Here is a 25,830-nt window from a genome sequence, read left to right on the forward strand (position 1 = left end):
TGGTACGGCCAGCACTAACGTGGCAATTTTTAGTAATGTTTTAATATTGTTGAAATTTTTATTCATAATTTCTCTCTTTCTTTTCTTTATTTCTTTTTTCCCGGACTGCACTAGGGTCAACAAGGGCCTAGATCTAGCAAGGGTCGTGATGCCCTTGCCAAATCTAGCCAGCCGAGGGTGCCGCAACCCTCGTCGGCCTCACTTGATCTAAGTGAGCGAGGCCGTTGCAGCCCTCACAGGCTCCTAAGTCCAATCCAGGGGAAAAAAAAGGGTAAAGAAAGAAAAAAAATTATAAAAAAATTCAGAAAAATATTTAAAATTGCAACGTCAATGTCGACGGCACCACATCAGGGATTTTCAATCACATTTGGCCGAAAAGACTTAATGAGCACAAATACAAAAAACTTTAAGCCTGAATTGGCAAAAAAGAAATTATGACTAAATTGACACAATTACAATAAATTTATGCCTTTTTTGGTAATTTTCCCTTATATATACCAAAATATTAAAACCATTGTGTTGATATTGGGAAAATGATCAGGAAGAGGGGGTTATATTAGTTTTGAGAAAATTAAATCTGGGAATTAAGGTCCATTTAATAATAAAAAAAATTATCAAAAATGCCCTAAATCTACGAATGTTAATTCAATCCCGAACCTTTAAATTTTACCAATTTAGTCCTCAATTTTTCTACGACTTGCCAATTTAGTCTTTCTAGCCAATTTTGGTAAGAAATCAGTGATGTATATAACAATTGCACTACATGACATGACTAGCGCTGACGCGAACAAATTTTTACGATTTTTCTCTGAATTTTTCTCCTTTATTTCCTTTCCTTTTCTTTTCTTCCTTTTTCTCTTTTTCTTACATCCCTTAGCAGGTCTGTGACCTCAGAGCTCGCGGCCCATATCTGGCAAGGGTGTCGCAGCCCTCACCAGACATGGATGAGCCCTCGTTATGAAACCAGTTCCTTTGCCTTTTGACGATTAAACCGGACAGGCGTGTTTAACATGGAAGCAGTTTTCTTCGAATATGGTTTTTGCATCGTCATTTTTCAGACTTCTTCAATTGAATATACGCGTATATTCCCCATGCTGCTGTCTATGGTACTTCAACCTAAAATCTCTGGGTCCCTTTAGGCACTTCTATACCACAGAATGAAAGGCAAGCAAGTGAATATCCCGTGATTGCTAGTCTATATGTTCCCCGGCGAGGCGGCTACCACAGAACTGGTTTCATAGCACTTTCAAAACACCAAATTACAGGAAGGGACTAGAGCGGCAAAATCATTTAGATTTATGCTCATTACCAAATCAAAGAGGATGAAGCAGTGAATTCAGATGTTTGGAGAAAAGGAAGAGAGATACAATCACAAATTCCCACGCAAGGCTAATCAAGCAAAGACTGCGCACTAGATGTCAAGGGTCATAATTTTAGTCTTCCAATAACAGTCCCAACAGCCAAGGAAGAAAAGGACGGATTACGCATCTATACATAGGGTTGTCACGTCTTTTCCTTTCTTGTTGAAGCTTTGTCAAGGTAGAACACTACAACAGAATAATCAGATTTGTAGAGCCTTACCAAACGAGAATGGGGAGCCGCAGCACAAAAACTGCCCGCGGTGAATAAGCCCTCCAGTTTCGCTTTATGCAGAAAGATATGTAGACCTTGCAGACTAGAAAGGTCTTCCTGCTTCTTGCATCATCTTCTTTACTAGAGTCAATTTTTCAATCTCCTTAAGAACCTGAAACATCAGAAAGGGAATGTAACATCTATACTTCGGCCGGTGGACTCTAATGAAAAATGACTTCACAGAACACTTTTCACCTCCATGGCCAAGTCTTCCACAGTCACAGCACTGAAATCATCATGACCATACCGAGAAGCTATTTCTGCAGAGGAAAAGTGACAATTGGCACCACAATTGTCGCGCTTTTGTGAGCAATAGAGCGTGTGTAGGTTTATTTTTTTGTTATTCCATGAGTGAAATATATTCTACCGAATAATGTTTCGAAGAAATTATGCACGTATGTTTACTGAGTCTATATAAAACATACTTTGGAGTGACACATTTGCATCAGCTGTAGCATACCCCACTCTTGTTTCCTCATATAGAGCAGCTAGCTGAGCCAAGACCTGATTATCATTTTCATGCAACAGTTAGTAGATGAAGAAGTCTAAAACAGGTGCAGGAATAGAAAATGGACACCACAATGAGTTGCACGTTTCACATTTGCATTCTGTTGGAAAGTTTACAGAGATCGCACCTCTGAATATGTTTGGGGTGTAGATAGTTGAGAAGAAGGATGGTCTTCTACCAACCCCCTGGCAACAATATCCAAGGGCACATCTATCCATATCGAGATCCCATGTCTAAGGAATCCCCTGCAAATGTTTAGGAGCGGCTTAAGATGAGAGAGACACAGAGAGAGACAAAGTCAGAAAAGGAGATGGAGAGAGAGAGAGATTCATTGCATACAGATTAGTTGAACTCTGAACTGCACCATCTCCGGCGCAAACAACCAAGCGACCCGTGGATGATAACTGCTTTAAAACTTCACCCTGCAACAAGAGTTCTCTGATTAGATGTCTACTGAACCACAATTATAAACTGTATCTACTGATGAAACAGGAGTTAAAGAAGAATATTAACGAAGAAAAAGACGAAAAACTACAGGATGTCACTGTCAAAGTTTTCAACCACAACATATGCCACAAGAACTAAATTCCTACCCTAATGTTCATTCGCCGTGATGCCTCTTAAGACTTATTGCAACAGATAACACTCCATTAAATTTCAACCATCTAATCTAGTCCTAATGTGCAAAAGCAACAAAGACAAACACCCTATCATATCACCTCAGACTCACGAAATCCTTGCTCGTCTGTCTCCCTAAATAGTTTTGCAGAAGCTTCACCACCAGCAGCTTCCTCGATCAACGCATCACTAGAGCAAACAAACCACAAGTTAACTGTGAACACCGTACTGAAATTCCTTCGGCTCTCAACCAGTAAAATCAGCATACCTATCAAAGAAGTAATATCGCAATGCTTCCGCTAAAAGTTTGGCCAACTGAGTTTTAATGGAGCTCTTCATCCCTTCAAAGCAGAAGATGGTCATTGGATACTTGACTAGTACTATTAATACAAGTGCAATTCTCAGACTGAAGCAAAATCTTACCGACAAGAAATATGGAAGTTCCTTTCAATTCTGGTGCAACATCCGCAGCTTTCTTCTGAAGTAAAACCGAAGAGTTAAGACAGGGGTCTTCCCTTACATTATAAGCTGCTGGTAGTCACTATGACTAACGGTCAAAATCAAAAGCACAAGGCAGCAAGTACTAGTGCTACTAAAGGATTGTTAGATTCCACTTGGTAGAGGAATAGCGTGCGGAAAAAGGCAAGACACAAGATACTTCTTCAAGAAGCAATATTTCATGATCTTCATTCTCTCATTTCGATGTTTATCAAGCAGAGTGTGCATATAACATATCGATCAATTAAGGACCATCAAAACTCACCTTAAGTGCAAGAGTAGGATCAACCACGACCTCGGGTGGTGCACCTTGAAAGAGATTCGTAATCACACAATCAAAAGGCTGGAATATAAAGGAGGGCAAACAAATGACCCAAAAAGACAACCTTCCATCAAGCAGCTGAAAACTACTGAACATTCCACTCCTATTACTCGATCATCCATCGGTTACACCAATGGCACGACCGAAATTTCCCGTGTCTAATGTAATCATCCCAAAATCACCAACAGTCGCGCACACGACAGCATATGCTTCTATGCGTGACAAGCGTGACAAAAACAAGCCTAGAACCCCATAGCGATATCAAGCAAATGATTCACCGGGACAACATTCTACACCATCGCTTCACATCAAACAATCAAATTCTAGCTCAACTCGACCTTACAACAACTAACATACTTCAAAGTTCCTCCTTATTCTCGAAGGTGGCGAACTGACACCATGAGCAATCGGGTGAACTCCAAGCTAAGACGAACAGTATCCGAAAGAACAAAAAGGACTCACTGAGAGCGATCTCCTCGGGCAGCGCGCGCGTCGCGGTGAGAGATTTCCGACAAAGAGATGCTCGGAGCCGCGAAAGTCGTGGTTTAGCAGCAGGCGACGACGACGTAGAAGCGGTGGAGAACGGCGACACAGAACTCCGAGCGATTGCGCCGGAATCGCCGCGGAATTTCAGGCCATTGTAAGTGGAGAAATGGACCGTGGCCATCTCTGATTGGATATTTTTCCTTTGCCTTCTTCTCCTTTCCTCTTTCTGTGAGTGGTGCAGTGAGCGACTGAGTGAGCCTGTGAGCGACTGACTCGTTCTGCTTCTCGCTCCTTCGTTCGATTTGCTCTGTTGCTCCTTTATCCGCAACGACGATGTTGGGAAGGTTCTATGCTAGCCGCGGCACGTGCGGCCTTTGGCCCACCGTAGAAACTGCTTCTCAACTACCTTTGTCAAACAGACTTCTCTGCTCGACCAAAAAAAAAAAAAGAAGGCTTCTCCGTCGATTTTTCAATTTTCTATTCGGACTTTCTCCAAATGTTTTTGCAAATTAATAAAAAAATATTTTGGGGGCGTTTAACGTTAATCAGATTCTTATAGTACTTTAGTTTGAGAAAGCCTATCAAGATGCTTATACCGCGATAACTGTTTCGTCCAGACCGAAGCTGAAATTGCACGCGATTATTAACCAAAACCTGAAAGGGGTATCAAATTTTAGCTCGATCGACTTTGAATTCAAGCACCATCCATGGTTTTTCATGCGTTCTGGTCACCCAAACATACCTTTCACACTTCTTTTAAGTCACTTTGCACAATTTATGTATTTCTCAACGCATTGAAACTGGGCGCCGGCTCATCCTCTTATATTCGCTTCCCTTCAGAAGGTCTTTATTAGCTAACTGTCAGAAGACATTGAACGAAATGCATTGATCTTGCTCTTTCTTCTTATGAATAACTCACGGATAGGAACTGGTGCTTCCTTACCAAAACTGCCCGCCGATAGCTTATGTTAGCGTCGTCCTGTTTAGTACATACATTAGTCCGGTGAGTTATATCCTATGCTGCCGTGGCCCTTAAATAGAAAAGTCCATCATAGTGAGAACACTACCGGTTTCCTTTTCATACAAAGCCAACACTGGCAAAGAAATACAGACTGCGCTCCACCAGATCAAGTAGTCCGAACGTGAGGGACAAAAGAAACTGTTAAATCAAGCAAGACTCGGGTGCTTGTTCAACCATCTAATGGGAAAAGGATAAAGAAAAAACACCCAATCGACCATTTATCGCGCCACTTTGTCACTACTCCGGGAGAAATTATTCGGTGGTTAGAGATCACCATGTCAGCATCTCACGTGGCGTGTGTGACTCCATTAAAATATCGACACGTGTCGGGAAGTGACACGGAAGCGCTTTTTCTCTCTCTTTCATTTGGACGCTGCACATTAATGAAAGGACACTGACGCAAGCAACATGAAATGCCCATCTTCCCACTCTCCTCTTTACGTTTGAAAGATGAACTTGGAGTCCTCTTTTCCCTTCCATCTTCTCTTCCATTTCTCCATACCTGCTCACGTCAAACCCTCTTTTCCTCCTTCTTCGTCCTCGTCGCCTTCATTCCCGCCGCCTACCGGCCTCCCGATTTCTGGCTCTCAAGTTTTTTTTTTCACCCAAATCGCTCGTTTTGGAACCGGAGCTCCGAGTCCGACCATGTCTTCGTCGCCTCCCAAGATTTCGGAGCTTGCTTCCGCACCATGGAAATGATCGCCCCAAACAAACCAATATCTTGAGCTATTAGGCGATGTGCGCAAGAACCCAACATGGATTGAGGTTGGTGTGCTAAAGTTTCGATTTTTTTCCTTTCCTGTTTTTGCCTCGGGAGTTGTTAATGTTGATGCAACCTATATTTTTGTTTCCTGCAGAGTTGAGGGGCTTGAAGATATACGCACAAAAGCTTTGAGGTATGGGTGAGAACCCATCTGTTCGTTCCCACCGCCTCCCCTCTCCCAAGAGCCACGCCGGTTGCTCCGACCTCGAATTTGCCTCTGGCACGTTGTCTCCTTCTAGAGTCTCGCCGGTCGCGGCAACCTCTGAGTCCACTCCTCTCCTCTTCTTTTTGTGGCGCATCCTTCTCCTCTCTTTCCTCGAAGGATCCCTTAGCTTGCGATTTCGTGCTGGATCTGTTGCTTCATTGCTGATTCTGTTGGAGCTCGTCGAGTCTTGAACTGTTTCTACTAAAGTGTTTACGCATTAACGTTGTTTTGCATTCCTTGTATGCATGCTTTGGACTATTGGGTGTCGGTTTCATCTCAACAAATCCGTAGCATAAGTTGTTTATGCTAAAGTAGCGAATTTTTTTCGGTTAAATGACATTTTCTATTAAGACTCTTGTCTTTTTTTTTTAGATGGGTGTGTTGATTTTGGTGTTCTGGATATGGTTAGGTATTGTTCTAGTTCGGACTATAGCGACTTTAAGATATGGTTCTTTGAAAGTATGAATCAATTTGTTAAGCTATTTTACTTCATACAAAGCTTCCTAGCCCTATTGTTTTGTTAAGTGGATCTATTCAAGTTCTCTTTTTGCAAAAGGTCTGATTTCAATTATCTTGAGGTGTTGATCGGCCAAGATGATTTTAAAGTTGAAAGGTCTGATTGATTATGAAAGAGCGGCTACTTTGCAAGTAGATCTATTTTCAAAGTAGTGCGGGAAAGAATTTATCAATTTCAGTTTATGATCCCCATTTGAGAAGGTTAAAAGGTGCACCAAATACTCGGTTGAAGAAGGACGCGTGAGAAGCAAAAGAAATGAAGACAGCAGCAAGCCTTAATGGTGTTATATGATATCAACAAAAAGAAGAATTCTTAGTTCTTCTCTTTGCATGATGGGTCCGTGCTCAATTTTGCCCATTAAAGAGTAGATTTGTAACAACTATTTATCTTTGAAAAAGCTCAATTCTGTAATACGTGCCCTCTTATAATCAAGTAGCTTGCTAATTGCTAGCAACTTGACAATGTAAATTTTTGTGAATACTAAACTTATATATTGCTTTCTTTTTGGATAGTGTGCTGTTTCCACTCCATTTTGAGTGTTATATATTTCATTATCCTTTGATAGAAACAATTACAACCGGATAGAAGTGGTACGGATGCACTATCTTCATTCTTATGAGCATAGTCATGTTTTGATGGCCTGTGAACTTATCTCGTCAAGCGTTTCTTCGCGCGGCTCTCTTTTATTTCAAGTCCTCTTATTGTTGTGCATTTCGAATGGGGACAACAAATAAGGACTACCATCTATTATGCGGCTTGGTCAAATTGGTCAGAAAGAGAGGTAATTGGAGCAATTTTAGTTAGCCAAACAAAAGAACTTATTTTTCCTTGACTCGAGCTCAACTCCAATTCCACTTCTTCGGAGAGTGGGAGAGAGTAGGTTCATTGAGGCACATTTAAACACACAATATACAATTGTAATAGAGAAATGAATATGGTTACATATTTTCATAAATCAAAATGGACGGCATCTTAGGCAAAAATTCTCTAAAACATATACAAAAGAAGAGAGAACTTAAAACCTCGAGTACCTTCCCAAGCAAAAAACAAAAAAGGCAGAAATAATTTCCTCCATGGCTTAGCAGCTCAAACTTCCAATTCCGGTTTGACCACAAAAGAAAAAAAAACTACCGGTTATAGCATCCAAAACCCTATTCTTGAAGTCCATGCTGCTTGAGACTTCACTTTGATCAACCCCAATAGCAAGACAATAATTTTCTGAATCTTTCATGTTTCCATTGGACTTCTTTTCATGTAGAACCTTTTGGGGAGATGAAGGAAGCAAATTTAAAGGGCAACTATATATGCCAAAAGTTCCTTGCGAAAACTAAATCCTTCAAAATTACATCATTATGTCTCAAAACAATCATAACGATTAAATATAAGCTGGTTTTGTGTCCTTCCATGTCTCAAAACAATTACAACAATGAAGCATAAGCTGATGTTGTGTGCTGCCTTGGTGCAACTTCAATACCTACATCACCATCAACTCCATAAATCAGCAAATAATTTAGCAACCTTATCACTCATAAGAGAAGGCAAAGGCGGGGGCATAAAGCAAACAACAAAACATAATCTCACATTGAAGTATTTGTACACAACGTATTTCTATATTCATAAGCTACATAAACTAAAAAAAAAATAGATGGAATCACTCTATTAAATTAAACAACCTATCATATCTTGGGTGAGATACTCCCGCACATTAAGAGGCTTTTCTCTTTCGCTTCTCCCCGATGCTCTTCATTCTAGTGTTTGGTACACCTTTTGATCTTCTTTGAAGGCGATCACGTACTCGAATTCCAGAATTCTCTGCATCTTCAGATTCGTCACTTTCCACCAATAAATCAACATGGTCATTACCTATTAAACATTGCATTTTCTTTGTAATTTGGGAGCGAAGACGCAACAAAGTTGTAGTTGCAAGCTCCTCTGTAACATCATGATTCGCACTAGAGTTCATTACACTAAAAGCCAGCCGCATCAACCTCTTCAAACGCAATGTCTTTGATTTAACTACACCATGAGAGCTTTGTCCTACCTTATCACAAGGAGTCTCTTGCTTTGCGGCTTTTGTCCACCTCTTCAAAATGTATTGTGATGGAATACTTGTGACATTCACAACATGAGTCAAGATGCACAAAATATGCCTACACAGCCATCCTTGCATTTCAAATAACTTGCAACTACATGTAATGGTAGAATCGATTGGATTAAAATGAACAATATGCTTCCTTTGGCTACTTTCGGTTCCCAAGATATAACTATGCAATGGCCCATCAACCTCGAACTAAGAACATGTTCGACAAAGCTTGCAAGAACTCGCTGGAAATTCCTGTATATGACATGAGTGTATACATTTGCAGCATGTTTCAAAATTCCACTACTCTCAACCATAATACGTGGCTTTCCTCGAGCACACTCAAAATCATCAACAACTTGGTGTTGTGCATTTTTGCTTGCTTTTCATAATGATGGACAAACTCCGACAAAGTCATAGTCTTACATGCCATATCCTGAAAAACATTGTTTGTGCTCTCATTTCTTTGTGTGGATCTAATTCCTGCAGAAAAAATATCGCGCCCAAATGCGGGACACCACTTACGCCGCAAGCGATATATATTATCCAGCCACTTGTTATCCCCCAAACTCCACTCTTCACACATGGCTTTCCATGTGTTCTCCATTTCAAGTTCAGATTCACAATAATATAGAAGCTTTCGCTAATATTTATTGCGAAAATCCGTCTTTCCAAGAAGATGTGCGATATGATGCGTCGCATTTTTTCCAATATGCCATATGCATAAATGATGATCAATATTAGGAAGGACACTTTTAATGGCATTTGCCATGGCATGATCTTGATCAGTGAAAATAGTCTTTGGTGCTTTATTGCCCATTACCTTTAAAAAGGATTGAAATGCCCAAACAAATGAACCAATAGTCTCATCCAATAGAAATGCACAACCAAAGAGAATATTCTTCCAATGATGATTCAAACCAACAAAAGGTGCGCATATCATATTATACTTGTTCGTACGGTAAGTGGTATCAAACACCACCACATCTCCAAAACTTTCATAATCCAACTTGGATACACCATCGGACAAAAAAATTGGCCAATCTCTGTTCATCATCCAGCTGAAATGTATACGAAAAATTGCTTCCATTTGATTGTAAGCAATTAAATGGTCAATGAGACTTTGACAATCACCGGCACTAATCTTGTTCCTTTTGTTTGCTTGTGCAAAATTATGACAATCACGTAAAGTAAACCCAACATTATCTGATCCTCCCGCTTCATCACTAAGGTAGGAATATGCTTTTGTAACCCTTATACCCGCCCCGGTCATAGAAGCCAAAATACTTTTACTAGTATCCGGAATGTGCCGATATGACCGTATCAAGTGTTTTTGTCTATCATCAATGAAAGGATGATTGTGAGAATCCTTAAACTCGACAACTATCGAAACTCCATTTTCAATTTTGAATTTAATGCAAGCTTGACATCCGGTTCTCTTCACTGTTCTATAAACATCTCTTTGTTCATGAGGTGGGATCGGTGGAGAGTGTCCTTCACAATTACAAAGAAATGTGCATCTACGCAATATTCCTTTACTGTTATTTGCTTTTTGTCCTTTTCGCACTCCAAATCCCATGCAAATTGCATACGCATTGTATGTATTATAAGCTTCGTCCTCATTAGCAAATGTCATACCAATTCTAAATTCAAATTCTCTGTCGACGTTATGCACAATGCTATTATCCTTTGCAGCCTCTACAATAGAAGAAAATCTAATGATTGGAAAAAGAAGGACAAAGTGAAAACAGATTTAGTTATGAAAAAAGAGTTGAGAGCACATAAGTTGAGCTAGCTATCGGGATTAGGCCAACGCATATATGTGAAAATATAAGTTAGGAAATCTACCACTTAGTCATCACCAATTGCAAGAACTTTGCCTAGAAAATATGCATCATCCACATAAGAGAGAACACATTTTCACTGAAGAATGAGAGCGCTCAAGTTTACCTTCTAAACTCACTCCATTCACGCGCTCCTCCATTGTCGTCTTCTCACGGATACCTCAAAGCTTTTGTGCGTGTATCTTCAAGCCCCTCAACTCTGCAGGAAACAAAAATATAGGTTGCATCAACATTAACAACTCCTGAGGCAAAAACGGGGAAAGGAAAAAAAAATCGAAACTTTAGCAGTCACCAACCTCAATCCATGTTGGGTTCTTGCGCACATCGGCTAATAGCTCAATATATTGGTTTGTTTGGGGCGATCATTTCCATGGTGCGGAAGTAAGCTCCGAAATCTTGGGAGGCGACGAAGACATGGTTGGACCCGGAGCTCCGGTTCCAAAACGAGCGATTTGGGAGAAAAAAAAAAACTTGAGAGCCAGGAATCGGGAGGCCAATAGGCGGCGGGAATGAAGGCGACGAGGACGAAGAAGGAGGAGGAAAAGAGGGTTTGAGGTGAGCTGGTATGGAGAAATGGAAGAGAAGATGGAAGGGAAAAGGGGGCTTAAACTTCATCTTTCAAACGTAAAAGAGGAGAGAGCGGGAAGAGGGGCATTTAATGTTGCTTGTGTCGGTCTTCTTTCATTAATGTGCAGTGTTCAAAAGAGAAGAGAGGGGGAAGAGGGGCATTTAATGTTGCTTGTGTCACTCTCCTTTCATTAATGTGCAGCGTCCAAACGAAAGAGAGAGAGAAAAAGCGCTTCCGTGTCTCTCCTTGACACGTGTCAATATTTTAATGGAGTCACGCACGCCACGTGAGATGTTGACCTGGTCATCACCGACCACCGAATAATTTCTCCTACTCCGGAGAATGTGCATGCAATCTGTCTATCTTGCCATGTAGAAGTCTCTTCATGTCTTCACTGAAACACACCGGTTGATTGTGCACAAGAAACTGCAAAAGGTCGTACTAGCATCCGACATCTATGCTGGTAGATTGTGCTTTGACTAGTTGGATGGTCGCTTCTAGAGATGGCTGGTTCCGTGGAACCGCCGGTTCCCGAGCCGATTCATTCCGGTTCTTTTTTTAATTTTAATTTTTAAAATAATAAATAATAAAATAAACATAATAAATTATAAATTACAAATTATAATCAAATTGTACATTGTCATAAAATGTGGGGAAAAAAAAGAGAGAGGAGGAATGAGCTTGAACTTAATGAATTATCACTAAACACCTACATATTTTCTTGGGGATAGAAGAATCAAAGCCCATGTAGTTCTTTTACCTTTGATAATCCCAACTTACCTCATCGTCAATCGTCGCTACCCGTTGTGGTACCCGTGGCGGTGGTATCTCCAATATCATCACTAAAAAATTCGTGTTCTTGATCCGGTTCTTAGTGTTGAAATTTCGCCCTCGTCCAATCGTCGACACAAACTTGAGCTTCCACGGACTCCGGGCTTAATCTTGAACGGCGAGAGTCCAAAACTAATCCTCCAGCGCTAAATGCTTGTTCAACTGCAACCGTTGAAGAAGGGGTTGCTAATATCTGACGAGCGATGAGGGCGAGAACTGGATAATCGATTTGGTGACTCTTCCACCACTTTAGGATTTCGAAATCTATACTATGTTTTACATTACGAAACTCAAATTGAGTGGTTAAATATTTTTTTAATTCAGAAATACTACATGTTACCCCTTTTTTTTTTTTTTTTTTTTTGCCTACTTTTGAGCATATTATACCTTCTACTAAGTGAACTACCACCTTCGCTACGTGAGGCGGTAGATTGTAAAGATTCGGAATCACTTAAACCATATTTACTACAAAATTCTCCATATAATACTACTATAGATTCTTTAACATCTCCTTGTATATTTGAAATATCTATTGAATTTTCCAAATGTAAACAATCATGATAATACACATTCAAATAATCTAGTAAATCGTCTAATTTAATACGTGGATCAAAAACAATACCAACTAAATAGACAAGAGGAATTTGCAAATAATAATGCAACCATTTTTCTCGCATTACTAAAATAGTTCGAGTTAATTCAGTATCATTTTCATATTCACTAAAAGCACTACCAATATTAACACACTCTATTAAAAATAAATTCGTAGTAGGATAATAAATACTAGATAAAGTCTTAGTAAAATCATTAAAAATTTTCAAAAAATCTAAATTTTTTTTGCAAACGTCCCAATGTTGCGGAAGTAAAGTAATTTCGGGAATATTTTGTGAAATAAACATACATAATAAATCTTTGTGATCAAAAATTTGCCGAAGCAACTCGTACGTCGAATTCCAACGAGTCGGAATATCTTTTGGAAATCTTCTTGTCCTTCTCCCATGTTGTTTACAAAATTTTCCCCATGATTTCATAAAATGGGGACGACTCCATAAAAATTTAATTGCACCCTTTATTGGGGCGAGAGAAGTGTCAAGAGTTCGTAAACCATCTTGTACACATAAATTTAAAACATGGCAAACACATTTAATGTGAAAAAATTGTCCACCAAAAGTGGGTTTGCAAATATTTTCTAAATCGGGAATAGAAGCGGTGTTTGCAGCGACATTATCAAAACCAATTGAAAATACTTTATTTATCAAATTATATTCTTCTAAAACTTGCATAATTATTCTATAAATATTATGAGCCGAATGTCTTTCATCAAAAACTCGGAATGCAATAAGCCTTTTTTGAATGGTCCAATCGTCACCTATCCAATAATACGTGACACCCATATAAGAATGAATTTGCCAATGATCACACCAAATATCGCTACCTATATGCACACGTCCATTGAATTCCGCAAAAAAATTTGCTAAATATTTTTTTCCTTTTTTATAAAGATGAAAAACTTCGCGTTTAAGAGTATTTTTTGGAATAGTTGGTGCTTGCGGAACCAACACAGTATTTATCAAATATTTCATATTAAAATTTTCACCAGTATTAAACGAAGCATGATCAAGGGCAACATATTCAGCTAACTTTTGCTTATAAAGTGCATCGGTGTAACGGAATATAGGATAATGATTAGAAGTGGCATACCCGGAAATTTGTTGTTCCGTATTGTCGATCCCCGCTTGTGTTGGATGTTTTTTCATCGGATCTCGACGGAATGTTCCGTAGCCATCTCCTTTCATAAATTTATATGTTTGCGAACAATATTTACATTTTATATTATACTTACCTTCGCCTTTATCATGTACCTTGTCGAAGTGTAGCCACAAGTCGAATGTATTATCTTGGCCCTTCCGTTCCGGCTCATTTGCCGTTGACGTTTCTTCGACATCGGTGGGAGGATGAAGACTTTCTTGTGTTGAGATGTGCTCGACGTTCGGAATCGGGACATAGTTGATATTATCGTCGTTGTCTTCCCAACATGCATACTCATGAGGATCATATTCGGGAATTGGATACTCGGAATCTTCCATAATCATCTTGACATTGTCGGCATTTCTGCTTCCACTTGCCATTTTTGAGAGAATTGATCGGAAATCCGATTGAGAGAATTAAGGCGGGATTGAGAGAATTGAGAGAATTAAGGCGGGATTGAGAGAATTGAGTGAATTGAGAGAATTTGATCCAATTGAGAGGATTTGAGAGAATTTGAGAGAATTGTTGAGAGGATTTATGAGAAAAATGAAAAGGAGAGGATATGTATTTATAGGGAAGAATTTAAATTTTTTTTTTTTTTTAGGCAACAGCCAAATTGGCTATTGCATGTGCATGTGCAACAGCTTTGTTGTTGGGGGGGGAGGGGGGCCGTGGGGCAAAGAGCCCAACGGCTCTTTGCCCCACAATATCTTTTTTTTTTTAAATAATAACTAACGGGTTGGAACTGGCTCGGAACCGGTGGTTCCAGGCTAGTTTCCAAAATTATGGAACCGTGGGCCCGATCAATGGGCTGGTTCCGAGCCCACGGTTCCAAATGGCCACATCTAGTCGCTTCCCTTGCTAGCTTGAGCATTGGGAAAGTACATGTTTAGTATCGAAAGAAGCTTAGACCACGTTTGATTCAGCATTTGAAATGAGCATTTTGGTTCTAAAGTCCCTTAGCCAAATGTAAATGGTGTTTGGTTACTTTTTTATCTCACTTTGGAGAAATGCAATTGCATCTTAAATGTTCTCTAAAATCCTTTAGCCCAAAGTACCTAGAGGTACTTCGAGCTAAATGACTTTTCCAAAATGCAACTATTTTTTTTTTATTTTAACTTCGTCGCCTTCATTTGCCGCCTGCCGCCGCCCGCCGGACCGCTATCACCGCTCACCCGCCCGCTGGATCGCTGGACCGTCGCCCACCACCGATCTCTGCCAGCGGCCTGCCTCCATCCGCCGGCCTTCACCGGCCACCGACCGCCGCTTTTTTTTTTTCAAAACGTAAAAATATTTTACAAAGTTCATTTTTCACCAAACAACATTTACGTCAAAGTTGCTTTCCAAATGTGTTTTAAAATGCACTTTACCAAACACTACTTGCATTTTAAAAAAGGTCTTTAGCTCAAAAGTATTTACATTTTCTCAAAATCCCTTGGCCAAATGCTGAACCAAACAGGGCCTTAGCCAATTCCCATCTCAACTACCCAACTCAAATATAGCCATGCCTACAGATACCACGCCCAAACAGCTAATGCGCAGCATGGACCAATATCAACAAGTAATGATGTGTGTGTTTGTGTGTGTTGTTGGGGGTGGGCAGGTGGGGAATGCAAGCAGGCGACTTGATGATGAGGATACCGCGGTCAGATCTGACTCCAAGAAATCAAAGCACGCACTTTCTCCAGTAGATCAAACTTAATAGGAAATTACAAAAAGTGACTAGCTTCAGATGTGTTGCCGCCTCTTTCCTACAATGACATCCACGGAAGTTTATTCTACTTCTTCACCGAAGTTCGGCTCTAGCATTCGGACATTAGCTCAAACATCAAGAATGGATCTTTAGTATTTCAAGTTTCAGACTACTGCAGGATAGAACATCAGAATACTCCTTTTCCGAATGGAAGGATAGATGAAAGACGATCAAAATTCAAAATTCAAATGCTACGCAAGATTATTCATTACTGAAATCTGACTCACAAAGAAAACAAAACCTTACTCAGGTAATTACCCTGGCAGAGAACAAGGAACAAAGTTCCTCACCAGGGGATTTTCATGACTGATCACACTATAGATGTCCACTTGCCCATTTATCAACAATAGCAAGCAAGGTGGCAAGACAACGACATGACAAACTACAAACAAGCCCCATCATATACAGAGATGTGACCCCAGCACTTAACTAAGAATAAATATTGCCATGCCAGGAAGACAGTAAGAGGTAAAAATCCACTGCTTCTTTAACTAAAATCAGCCTCCACCTGAAACCAGTAACCACGCAACACCAAAATCTCAAATTTGCTCCTTCTAAGCAAGCAAAAGATGCAGGCGGGTAGGCAGGATCGAGCCATTTATATCAAGATACCCGGCCCCATCACAGCAGTATCTTCAAAGAAATGGATCAAAAGGTTTAAACCTGACTTACCAGTTTCGGATGAAGAAAGTTTAGAGTCTTTTAACACTTGGAATGGAATGGAAGGACATTTTTTTTTTTAACAACTATACGGAGAAAGACATCTACACAGAAATAATGAGAAAATGAAGACGACTGGTAGCAGACAGTAGACAGTATACATAATTCAAGTCATGTCCGTGTAGACTGCCAAGTTCAAGTATTAACTGCACAAAAGATCGTCATATTCTTCCTTCCTTTAGACAATGTAAAAACAAATCGCATTCAACTTTAATCATCTCACCAGAACACTTTCAAAAGTTATATTCAAAGTTCTATAAGGCCCACTGGAAGTGTAACTTGTTTCAAAAGATTATCTTTCAAGGCTGTGCATAATTTTTAGCTGACATTTATACATAGTCCTGCATCCATGATTTCAAAACCATTTACACATTTCACAACACCGATTGCATGTATAACTAAGTGCCATTAGCACGCCAGTGCGCTACTACACAGAGACAAATAAAAGCATAGGACAAAAGGGAGGACATCAATTCTCTATATTATAACAGAAGATAAATTTCTTGAAATTCTAGACACTTCAAGGATCGGATTTCTTACTTCCTCACCAATTCTTTTTTTCTGACCAAAAACTACTTGAACCAACTCATAAAAATATATTCTCAATGTTACACATGGGATGACTGAATGTCCATGGGGAAACCCGAAAGGCCTCGAGTTCTTCAACTTATCTGCCGTCATATGGACATGCACAAAAATTTGTTGAAAAGGGAGGAACACCTCAACGTTGAAGAAACTATGGATATGCAGTTCATATCTCATTCATCTCTCACAGAACCAGGCTGATAGGCAGCAACAGCTGAAACTGGTTTGATGTTCGCTATAGAAATAGGAGTTAATGGAGGCGAAGATACTTCTTCCACTTTTTCTAAAAGTTGTTGGGACTCCGCTGTCTTGGTCACTTTGATTCCTATTGCTCTTTGACTACTTGAAGGTATGGAAAAACTTCGAGGCATATTCAACGGAGGAGGTGGAAGTGGAGACGCTGCTGAGGGTATTCTACTGTTTGCAGAACCCTCCGGATTTCTGGGCACTAATAGAGCAGAGTGACCAATGAATACAGAAGATTTGACTGGCTTCATAGCCAGATTTCCGGGTGGTCTAGGAAGCTCATGAAGCTCACTTATCCTTGGAGAAGAAACAAGAGGAGGTGAAGCAGTAGGGGATGCTTTTGGAGATGATGAAGGCTGAGCAGAGCGTGGAAGTACTCCAGAAACCAGTTGGACTTCATGAGAAGGAAAGATGGGACCACTTGCATTTAGGACAGGCTTCTTAGGCATAGGTGTCAGCGGACCAGAGAAGGCTTGCCTTTTGACTTTTTCTGCATTATACACAGGTCCCTCCATCAGAGGAGGAGGCAATTGGCCAAAACCATTGTGACTACTAGTGCTCTCTCTGACTTCTGGTACAGCTTTTAGGTCTTGCTTTCTTATCTCCAATGGAGAAGAGTGCCACAAATTTGGGTTCTGTCCACTAACGCCGGCTGGCCGAGACCGTGGAGCTGAATAATTTGTTCTTGAAGGAAGATTCTTCACATCAACAGGAGTAGGCAACACGTACGAGTTGGACTTTGGCGTAGATAATTGCTGCACGTGTCTTGCTTTTTCAGCAGGATCAAACTTCTTCTCAGGAATTATTGGAGCTGAATGGCTGCCCATTTTGTATTCTCTACCAAGGACATCCCCTTGGCTTTTTTCAATATTCACCTGCTATAAGAGATAATGAATAGAATTAGTACTAAAAAAAAAAAAAGGCATTGGTCAGACAAATAAACTAACAAAAGAATAATTCACTAGTTTACAAACCGAAGGATACAGATCTGATCAATCCGTCCTATGATTCGCTGGACCTTAAGCATTCGCCAGCTTAGTTTGCAAGCATTAACATCCAGTTCATTTTGCCAATTAAATTCTAAACTCCCCTCACTTATATATATCTATCTATATATATATATACTGTGCGTTTTATCAGTCACGACGATCGACTCCTAACAAAAAGAACTCAGCTGCATTGTTACCTCTGCACCTTCCGCAGTAGGGCTTTGAAAATATGAAAGGTTCACATCGTCCACCTGGTTTGTCACATGAAATGTCATGTTAAAATAGCACGCTTAAACAGCTTGACTGTCCTCCATTGGGGAAAAAACAGAGGAGTAAAGCAGGAAAATACCAGAGTCTACAAAATGATATAAAATGAGAAAATAATAAACTGGAAGCACATTGTAAGGAGAAAGTCAAGTGGGAAGAGCTCAATAATATTAAAGACCTTATCATCTGTCCAACAAATAAAACAGCATGCCAATTGGGCATAGAAGTTTCAAATTCCAAAAACGATCTTATAAGTGCTACCAGAACCAGTCTCGTGTGATATGCATTTCTGCTAGCATAGATAGTGGCACCAATGGAACCATTTTGACTGGTTAAACCATGAGCTGGTCGGTTAATAAGTTCATGCTCCCACGATAACCAACAAAGTGGGAGGGGGTCAAAAAGAGAGAAGGTCATTTTTTATGTGGGATCAAATCAGATGCTGACCTCCATTGAATTCTTTGATTGCCAACCGACATTCAGGCCCTGAGAATCTCGTCTGTAGTCAAAACTTGATTCCCCGTCTTGTTTAGCATCATAGACATCTGCACTGTCATCTTCACCATCTTCACCGTCGTCTTCAAGTCCACTAAATTGGTAATCAATATGCTGCTCCTCTGTAACCATTCTGACATGAGGTTCAACTGCCTCGAGGGATTTTAGACCCTTCCGGAAAAAATTTAGCTGCATGATGGGTAAATAGGCAAAGAGTGTTGTCGGCAAGCATTGATCCATCAGGGTAAAAAAACATCATGAGAGTAAAATCTGCAGTGTTCAGAGAGATCCCCTTCAGACCTGAGCAGCATGGTGGCGGGCTGCCTGAGTTAGAAGACTCCGACACTGCCCTTGCTTCAACGATTTTAAACGAAAAACACATAGTGTTGCCTCCTCTTCACATTCATCATGCGCTCTTTGTATTTGCTGCAAACTGAAACTTTCAACTTTCCCACTCTTCGACTTTCCTTTTTCCCTCTGTTGCGTCATCATAAATTCGTATACATCTCTGAAGACCCACACAACATTCAGAATACAATTGTATCAGGGAATAGAACTTAGTACAGAAAAGATGAGGACCTTTTCTCGTCGCATTGTCTCTTCATCTCCTGCAAAAGCAAATAAGAGATATTCTAGTTAACACTGAAAGCTAACATGTTTAGATAATATGGCTTGGTATTCAACCTATCACAATATGAATAAACCCTCAGAGCAAGATCAGAGGTAAACCACTGAAAGTTCTCCACAAAGCTATGCACAAGTGAAGCCAACATAGCCACAACTAACAACTCTTCCCCTCATTCTTCCAACAGTTCAACATCTTTTAAAAGGTCAACACGAAATTTGAAAAAAGAAAGAGAAGAAACCAATGAATTTCCAAGAGCAGGATGGAACAAGGACCATAATTCAGCTAACTGCCAAGCATCTATATCCAACCATTTGACAACTTGAGCATAAAAGAAAAGGGACCACTCCGGGGTATGAAGTAAGGCATCTATATGGTAGCAAACAATTTCTCAAGTGAACAATTGACGAATAAATCCACTTAATGTGATCTCAAGTGCATGAGGGAGCACCCAAAAAAATCATTCCATTGTAGGAACAGGAAAATGCACATTCAAAGAGCAATAAAAAGATTGATCAAAGGATGACTTGATGACATGAATCAAAAACAAATGTCGAAGAAAATAAGGACAACAATGGTAATCTGCCATAACTATCCAAGGTACATTAATGAAAGTATAAACATTAACAGAGAACACTAAATAACCATAAAAAATAAACAAAGCAAGGACGGGAAGATAGAAGAAGGCCATAAAAGGATGGACAAGGGTAAAATACAAACCTCGACAGTCCGAAGTTCATTGAAAAGAGATTCTGATGGATTTATAATTGTCAAGATTATATGAGAACGCTGGTAGAAACAAAATAAATAGTCACTTCCAGGCTGAGGTAAGAGATTACTCAATATATATATATATCTCCTAAAGAAGTCTGCTTACATAGTTGTCGATAAGTTTTTGAAGTTCAAACTGGGCTTGTCCCAGCATTGACAGAACTCTACCTGCACATGATTGATCAGCAGTAATAAAAGAATCTATCACATTCAGAAGAATTCAGACTTAAGTAAAAAAAAATTCACTCTTTGGACACTAATGAACTATGACTAATTTGCCTTTTTGGAAACATAAAAGATAAGTTTTGCATGTTGATTTTCTGGTAATGAGTGAACTCATGCATTTGCCTCATCTTCAATATCTTCGTGCATTTGCCTCATTTTCAATATCTTCTTAATTTGTAAAGTTAACTTAACTAGTGCTTACGGACACACGAGGACTAACAAGAGAAATTGCCGATGTTGCATAAACTTTTTCACTCACCAGTCTCTCCATCACCGTGTGAAGTTTTCTCCAAGAGACAAGTACCCATTTCCTGCAGCGACTCTGAGAACTCTGGGATCATAGATTGATTTAAATAGGATTCTATTAAAAGCAGCTAGGAAAAAGAAATAGTCTGCCACAGTGACATGGTTTATAATTCATCTGTGATCTAAAAAAAGAGATTAAACATGCTTCTTCATCTACTCTCTTTAAGCCTAGTGAAAGTCATTAAAATTGCAACTTTTCTTACTATTTTGCAGCAGTAAACATCGTGCAAGAATGCAAATTCATGCTAAGAGTTCCAGGATAGGCAGTCTGACATAAATTAATCATGAGGGACTGGAGCTATATGATTAGGAAGGCATCAATGGCATGTGTTATTGTTGGAATAAGATTTCCCTAAGCTAGCATGTCACTAGCGGCAGATAATGGAAATTTTTCAACAAACCCATGAGGGATCCAAAATCATATGGTCCACATTTGAATATGCTGGACAATCTAGCTGGACCTCCAAACGCTCTATAGCATCTCAATTAACTACACTTTGGATATACATTGAGCATTACCACAAATTATGGACTACAAGAGCTACAGTAACTAAGATGCAAACAGCTGCTCAAGTTTTGAAGAACACATGTGGAAAAAACAGAAACTAATTCTACCATATGCGCTGTTTGCTGTTGCAGCAGCAGCCGAGAGCAAGCTATCATAGCAATTTCTCATCGCTTGCATGTCCTGCAAGGTGAAGGTAAGAAAAACCAGAATATGATAAATAAGATGAGTTCCAAATATCGTATAACATATTACAACTCCGAAAGTAACTATGTAGCATCTCCATGCAACTTCTCAAATCAGATCCAACATCTGCCCGAACATATCCCAATCCCACCATTAACACGCTATAGGCTTCAAGACAAACAAAGCAAGGTACGAAGCTTGGGCCACGTTGTGTAGTAAGAGAATTAATCTGAATCAATCTCATATAAGATATCTTCAACCCAATAAAACTCCCTCAGCAAATGCATTGTGAGAGAAGAAGCCAAAAATGAACCTTAACAAGTACACGCAGCATTCTTCCAACTTCATTTAAATTGAAAAACGTAATTTCTCACAAACATAGCTCCAATTGGGAGAAGCAGTTATATGGTCCAAACTCAATTATGACACAGTGCCGAAACAAATACTTTTATGCTAAGCGATTAGGAAGAACGACGCTGCTACTATTTCCACAAAAGAAGGAAGAGGACAAGGACTTAAGTGAGGTGGACTCTTATGGCAATTCTCAGGTGTTTCAGATTTGAGTACAGTGCAACAGTTCCTTAAAAACATGAACAAGTATTAATCAGAAGCTACACTATGTACTAAAAAAATCCAAGCCAAGAGCATTTCTTCAGTGTTCCAAGCTTTTGTACAAATGGCTTTCTCCAAATAAAAATAAAAAGTCACCAGAAAAAATACCAAAAGATGAATACACGCGAATACCATAACACAAGCTAGACACAAAGGAAAAAACTCTTGCCTTGTCCCATCCAGTTGGTGTTTGCACCAGTCCACCGCCAAACACTTTTACGACCACTTCTTACCTCAAAACCAGCCTTAACAAATGGATCCAAGGACCTAGTGACACCATATCAAAGCCTCCAAAGCTACGTATATCTCGTATGTGAAACGATGTGGAGAGATCAATGAAAGCCAGTTACTTCATTCTGACAATTTGCAAGGAACTCCAGCTTTATTAAACAATTCTTATCAAATTCCACTGTCCAGAAAAAGAAGGGGCTACATTTACATCAGCACCTTTCCCTCTAGTACTCTGTACTCAGTCCTAGGCCTTCATCAACGACGCCCCCAACTTGCACAATCTCAATTGACCATCTATTCAAAGTACGATTTTTACTAATTATAGAATTACGTCACAGAGAAAGGCGCAAAAACTGTGCAAATACAATGAACTTCTCGCGCCATTGCTCTTTCAGAGAGAGAGGGGGGGGGATGTGCTTCCAAACTTCCATGAAATCATCTTTGAGAAAATCAATTAAGAATTAAACCACGCAGCACTATCCCCGCAATCACCGATCACATTCCAGAAATGGAAAGAAAAACTTCAAAAAAGAGTACCTTCGATGCCTGAGCGAGTTCATCGAGCTGAGCTGAAGGCGGAAACTCCAGCTTCTCCTTCTGATCGTTCTTGTGGAGTGCGGCGAATCTCCGAAGCTTCCCAAGAGAAGACTTCATTGCCGACGAAACCCTAGCCCGACGAAGCTCCTTATGTCGAAAACCAAAGGTCTACGACAGAGAGATTCCGACTCGCACTCAAAGCCTTCTCAAACTCCACCTGAGAATCCTCAGAGCCCGTAACAAAAGAGAGAGAAAAAAAATCCGATGCCTAAATCAGCGAATCCCGCCAATCGAACGAGGAATCACGGTGACGCAACCATCGACATTGAAGCGAGCGAGAGAGAGCTCGTCGCTGTTGCTCTTGTTGCGCAGTCAAAAGAGAGGAGAGAGGAGAGAGAAGGAGAGGGGAAGATTGACGAGAAAAACGGGAAGAGTGAGGGAAATTAACGGGGTTGGGGGTGGGGGAGGAGGAGCGAAGCGAAGGTGGGGGATCGTACTAACGTCACTCGCGAGAGTGAGAAGGCACCCTCTCGCGAGGCGACACGTGTCCTCACGGGTGGGGGCAGCAGCGTAAATCCGCCCGATGACGCATCCTGGAACGCCGTAACGCCGTAATCCAATGGATGACGGTGTTCACCCAGGAGGGGAAGTGTACGGTGACGGTGGATGGAGAGAGAGAGACGGGGGGACAGTACCGGTCAAAGTACGTAGAGAGAGAGAGAGAGAGAGATGGATAAGCCGGTCAAAGTCGCATAATTTGCAAACAACGGCGGGGTTTTTAATTGGACCGGGGGGAAAAGATATTTTAAGTACAAAGACCACTTTTGATTTTGACCAGATTTCTATAACCAACATGGGGGAGGTTGAAACCTAGATTGCGTAATTAGGTGGCGTGTCCCATACCTTAAATGAACATTTTCTGACCAAAAAGCAAGGACAAACTACTTGTGAACATTTAAGGTTTTGCCTTTTCCTTTTTCGAAATTGGCCTTTTAGGAGGGATCCGGAAGTTGCTCGTTCAATGTGTAGATCCATACGGATGGAGCGCAGCTCGATTGGGGAAGCGTTCTTGACATTATTGATTGATCGGATCTTGTCCCCCAACATATTTTGCGTAATCGGGTCCTTACACTATATGTATATTCCTTTTCCGGTCAAGTTGGTCCTTTGGTGAAAATTACGGACAGAGACATTGACGTGACCAGTAAATACCCACATGCCATGCGTGGTGTTTAACAAATAAATCAGTAATTTATGTATAGAGAATATGAAAAAATCAAATAAATATCACCATTTTACGAGGAAAGAAAAATTAATTAATACATAAGTAAATAAAAAGACAGACCAAAAAAAGGCGAGGTGTCGCCCAATGTCGAGAGTCTTTCGATGCCAACAGCCATTTGCCAAAGGTCATGCGACCCCGAATAAGGCCATGATCGCACGACACTATAATCAAATGATAGGGATTGCCAGAGCCCAGGTTAGATTCGACGCTATTAATCAACTTTGATTTTTCTTACCGTAACCTAATGCCTTATATTGTCAGGCTATATATTCAATTTTAACAACCTTTCAAACAAAGGGAAAGTGACACAAATAGTCATTGACTTTTAGTCCAATATACAATATGATCTCTGAACTTTTTATTTGACTAAAATGGTCCTTGAACTTTAGCTCGGTGTGCATCATGATCCTTGAACTTTCAATTTGTTTAATGTGATCCCCGAACTTTTAAAACATGTTCAATTTAGTCCCGAACTATAAGAAAATACTCAAAATCGTCCCTAAACTTTATTTGGCGGAAGAGCTACATTGAACATCTTCCTATAATTTGGGAACTAAGTTGAACATGTTTCAAAAGTTCATGGACCATTTTGATCAAGTTAAAAGTTCGGGGACCACATTGTATATCGGATTAAAGTTCACTTAATTCAAAGATCATATTTGTCAAATGAAAGGTTTATGGATCACATTACATATTATATTAAAGTTCAAAGATCATTTGTATTATTATCTCTTAAATAAATTAGTGTATATTCAATTTCAACATGGTATTAATCGACTTTGATTTTTCCATATATCATTTTCGCCCGTTAATGAGTTCTGCTTTTCGTCCCTTGTCCTCGCATGCTACGGAGTTCTGCACTTTCTTAAGATCAAAACGATGGCCCACTCCGTTTTAATAGCGCTTTGTGCAAGTTTTGCTATCGCTTTGTGCGTCCACGTAATTACAAAGGCAAAGGTCGTCCGCTTGGGTTGACCTCGACAAAGTGCAAAGAAAGTCGATCAATTTGAACATCTCGAAACTAGTCATTTTCTTCCTCCAAAATTAAAACCAACTCCTTCATATCGAACGGGACGCCCTTCGGACGATACTTGACGATGCAAGTTTAAAGCTAAATACGATTAAGTGCACTCATATTTCTGTCAACCATGAATGTGAATGTCAACTCAATTTTAGACTTTTCAATTTAATCCTAAATTTTTAAGCTAGATTTCAATGTAATCATTCTAGTCGAGTTTTCGCGAAAATTCATTGACATGAAGGTCCAGTCATCGCCATTCGTCCTACGTGGCACATCGTCACGTCACCGATTTAACGCGTAAATTCACCGGAAAGAAGTACATTGCAACTTCGAGCAAAAATTTAGGATTGATCGAATCAAAAAGTTTAGGACTAGATCGTCATCATCCGTACAATAAATTTACGATCGATCGAATAATTTTCTCGATGCCGACAAGTTTGGCGTGATCAAACAAACAATCAAGGATTGAGATAGCACCCCAAATCTCGAGATGATCCCACGATGCGAGCACACCTTACGAGGACGGAGCATTTTTACTTACTATATAGACGGTCAAAGGTTAGATTTTCCTTGGTGACAAAGAAATGGGGAGACTTCTAGAAGCATCCGCGATGAAAAAAAAGGGGGGAAATTCTGTCTTGCTTTGAACGCCGGGAACGCGAGTCAAACCGCCTGATATCAATGACTTATTGAACGAACTGAGCTAACCTAACAAGCAAGTGAATGTGGAGAAGAATTTCCAACTTTGATTGAACTTTCGAGCGGCTTGATTCATAGATGGGTGGGGAAAAGATGGACATAGAAAATGAGGAGTTGGTGGTCAACGTGT

General features: G+C 40.0%; 2 protein-coding genes and 1 long non-coding RNA gene across 8 annotated transcripts; all 3 read right to left on the bottom strand.

Annotated features, from left to right (window-relative positions):
* Positions 1-1,376: 1,376 nt before the first annotated feature.
* On the bottom strand, positions 1,377-4,432 carry LOC115728906 (probable inactive shikimate kinase like 1, chloroplastic). Of its 3 annotated transcripts, XR_004013884.2 has the most exons (11): positions 4,041-4,430; positions 3,522-3,565; positions 3,182-3,236; positions 3,027-3,099; positions 2,860-2,947; positions 2,480-2,562; positions 2,268-2,385; positions 2,058-2,136; positions 1,828-1,892; positions 1,566-1,744; positions 1,377-1,515 (listed from the first exon to the last, which is right to left on the bottom strand). XR_004013884.2 is itself a non-coding variant. In XM_030659321.2 (10 exons), the coding sequence occupies exons 1-10, from the start codon at positions 4,243-4,245 to the stop codon at positions 1,676-1,678; spliced, it is 876 nt and encodes a 291-aa protein (XP_030515181.1). In that variant the 5' UTR covers positions 4,246-4,432; the 3' UTR covers positions 1,377-1,675. The 3 variants fall into 3 exon arrangements, 2 of the variants coding, with proteins under 2 accessions (XP_030515181.1, XP_030515180.1); XM_030659321.2 differs by having other exon boundaries at positions 1,377-1,744; positions 3,182-3,233; positions 4,041-4,432; XM_030659320.2 differs by having other exon boundaries at positions 1,377-1,744.
* A 640-nt stretch (positions 4,433-5,072) lies between these two features.
* On the bottom strand, positions 5,073-11,554 carry LOC125312819. The gene is made up of 2 exons (XR_007196888.1): positions 11,397-11,554; positions 5,073-5,325 (listed from the first exon to the last, which is right to left on the bottom strand). It is a non-coding gene; the product is annotated as an uncharacterized LOC125312819 (long non-coding RNA).
* Positions 11,555-16,487: 4,933 nt separating this feature from the next.
* On the bottom strand, positions 16,488-23,162 carry LOC115728905 (uncharacterized protein At2g33490). 4 transcript variants are annotated; one of them, XM_030659319.2, is made up of 10 exons: positions 22,696-23,161; positions 21,240-21,312; positions 20,578-20,649; positions 20,200-20,261; positions 20,043-20,111; positions 19,277-19,305; positions 18,998-19,205; positions 18,650-18,886; positions 18,133-18,186; positions 16,488-17,821 (listed from the first exon to the last, which is right to left on the bottom strand). In XM_030659319.2, exons 1-10 carry the CDS (start codon positions 22,810-22,812, stop codon positions 16,874-16,876), a joined length of 1,869 nt encoding a protein of 622 aa, XP_030515179.2. In that variant the 5' UTR covers positions 22,813-23,161; the 3' UTR covers positions 16,488-16,873. The 4 variants fall into 4 exon arrangements, with proteins under 4 accessions (XP_030515179.2, XP_030515178.2, XP_048128033.1 ...); XM_030659318.2 differs by having other exon boundaries at positions 16,488-17,824; XM_048272076.1 differs by lacking the exon at positions 20,578-20,649 and having other exon boundaries at positions 16,488-17,824; positions 22,696-23,162.
* Positions 23,163-25,830: the final 2,668 nt, after the last annotated feature.

This window comes from Rhodamnia argentea, chromosome 11 (genome assembly GCF_020921035.1).
Source record: "Rhodamnia argentea isolate NSW1041297 chromosome 11, ASM2092103v1, whole genome shotgun sequence".
NCBI classification, from domain to species: domain Eukaryota; kingdom Viridiplantae; phylum Streptophyta; class Magnoliopsida; order Myrtales; family Myrtaceae; genus Rhodamnia; species Rhodamnia argentea.

What these genes read in the sequence shown, in the direction of transcription:
- LOC115728906 (XM_030659320.2), bottom strand. Translation starts at nt 4,245, where the DNA reads ATGGCCACGGTCCATTTCTCCACTTACAATGGCCTGAAATTCCGCGGC. An exon ending in CGATATTACTTCTTTGATAG is followed by an intron (nt 2,948 to 3,026) that starts GTATGCTGATTT and finishes TGTTTGCTCTAG; the next exon opens with TGATGCGTTGATCGAGGAAG. An exon ending in AAGGATTTCGTGAGTCTGAG is followed by an intron (nt 2,563 to 2,859) that starts GTGATATGATAG and finishes CTCTTGTTGCAG; the next exon opens with GGTGAAGTTTTAAAGCAGTT.
- LOC115728905 (XM_030659318.2), bottom strand. Translation starts at nt 22,812, where the DNA reads ATGAAGTCTTCTCTTGGGAAGCTTCGGAGATTCGCCGCACTCCACAAG. An exon ending in AATCAAAGAATTCAATGGAG is followed by an intron (nt 18,187 to 18,649) that starts GTCAGCATCTGA and finishes GTGACAAACCAG; the next exon opens with GTGGACGATGTGAACCTTTC. An exon ending in CTACTGCGGAAGGTGCAGAG is followed by an intron (nt 17,825 to 18,132) that starts GTAACAATGCAG and finishes TATCTCTTATAG; the next exon opens with CAGGTGAATATTGAAAAAAG.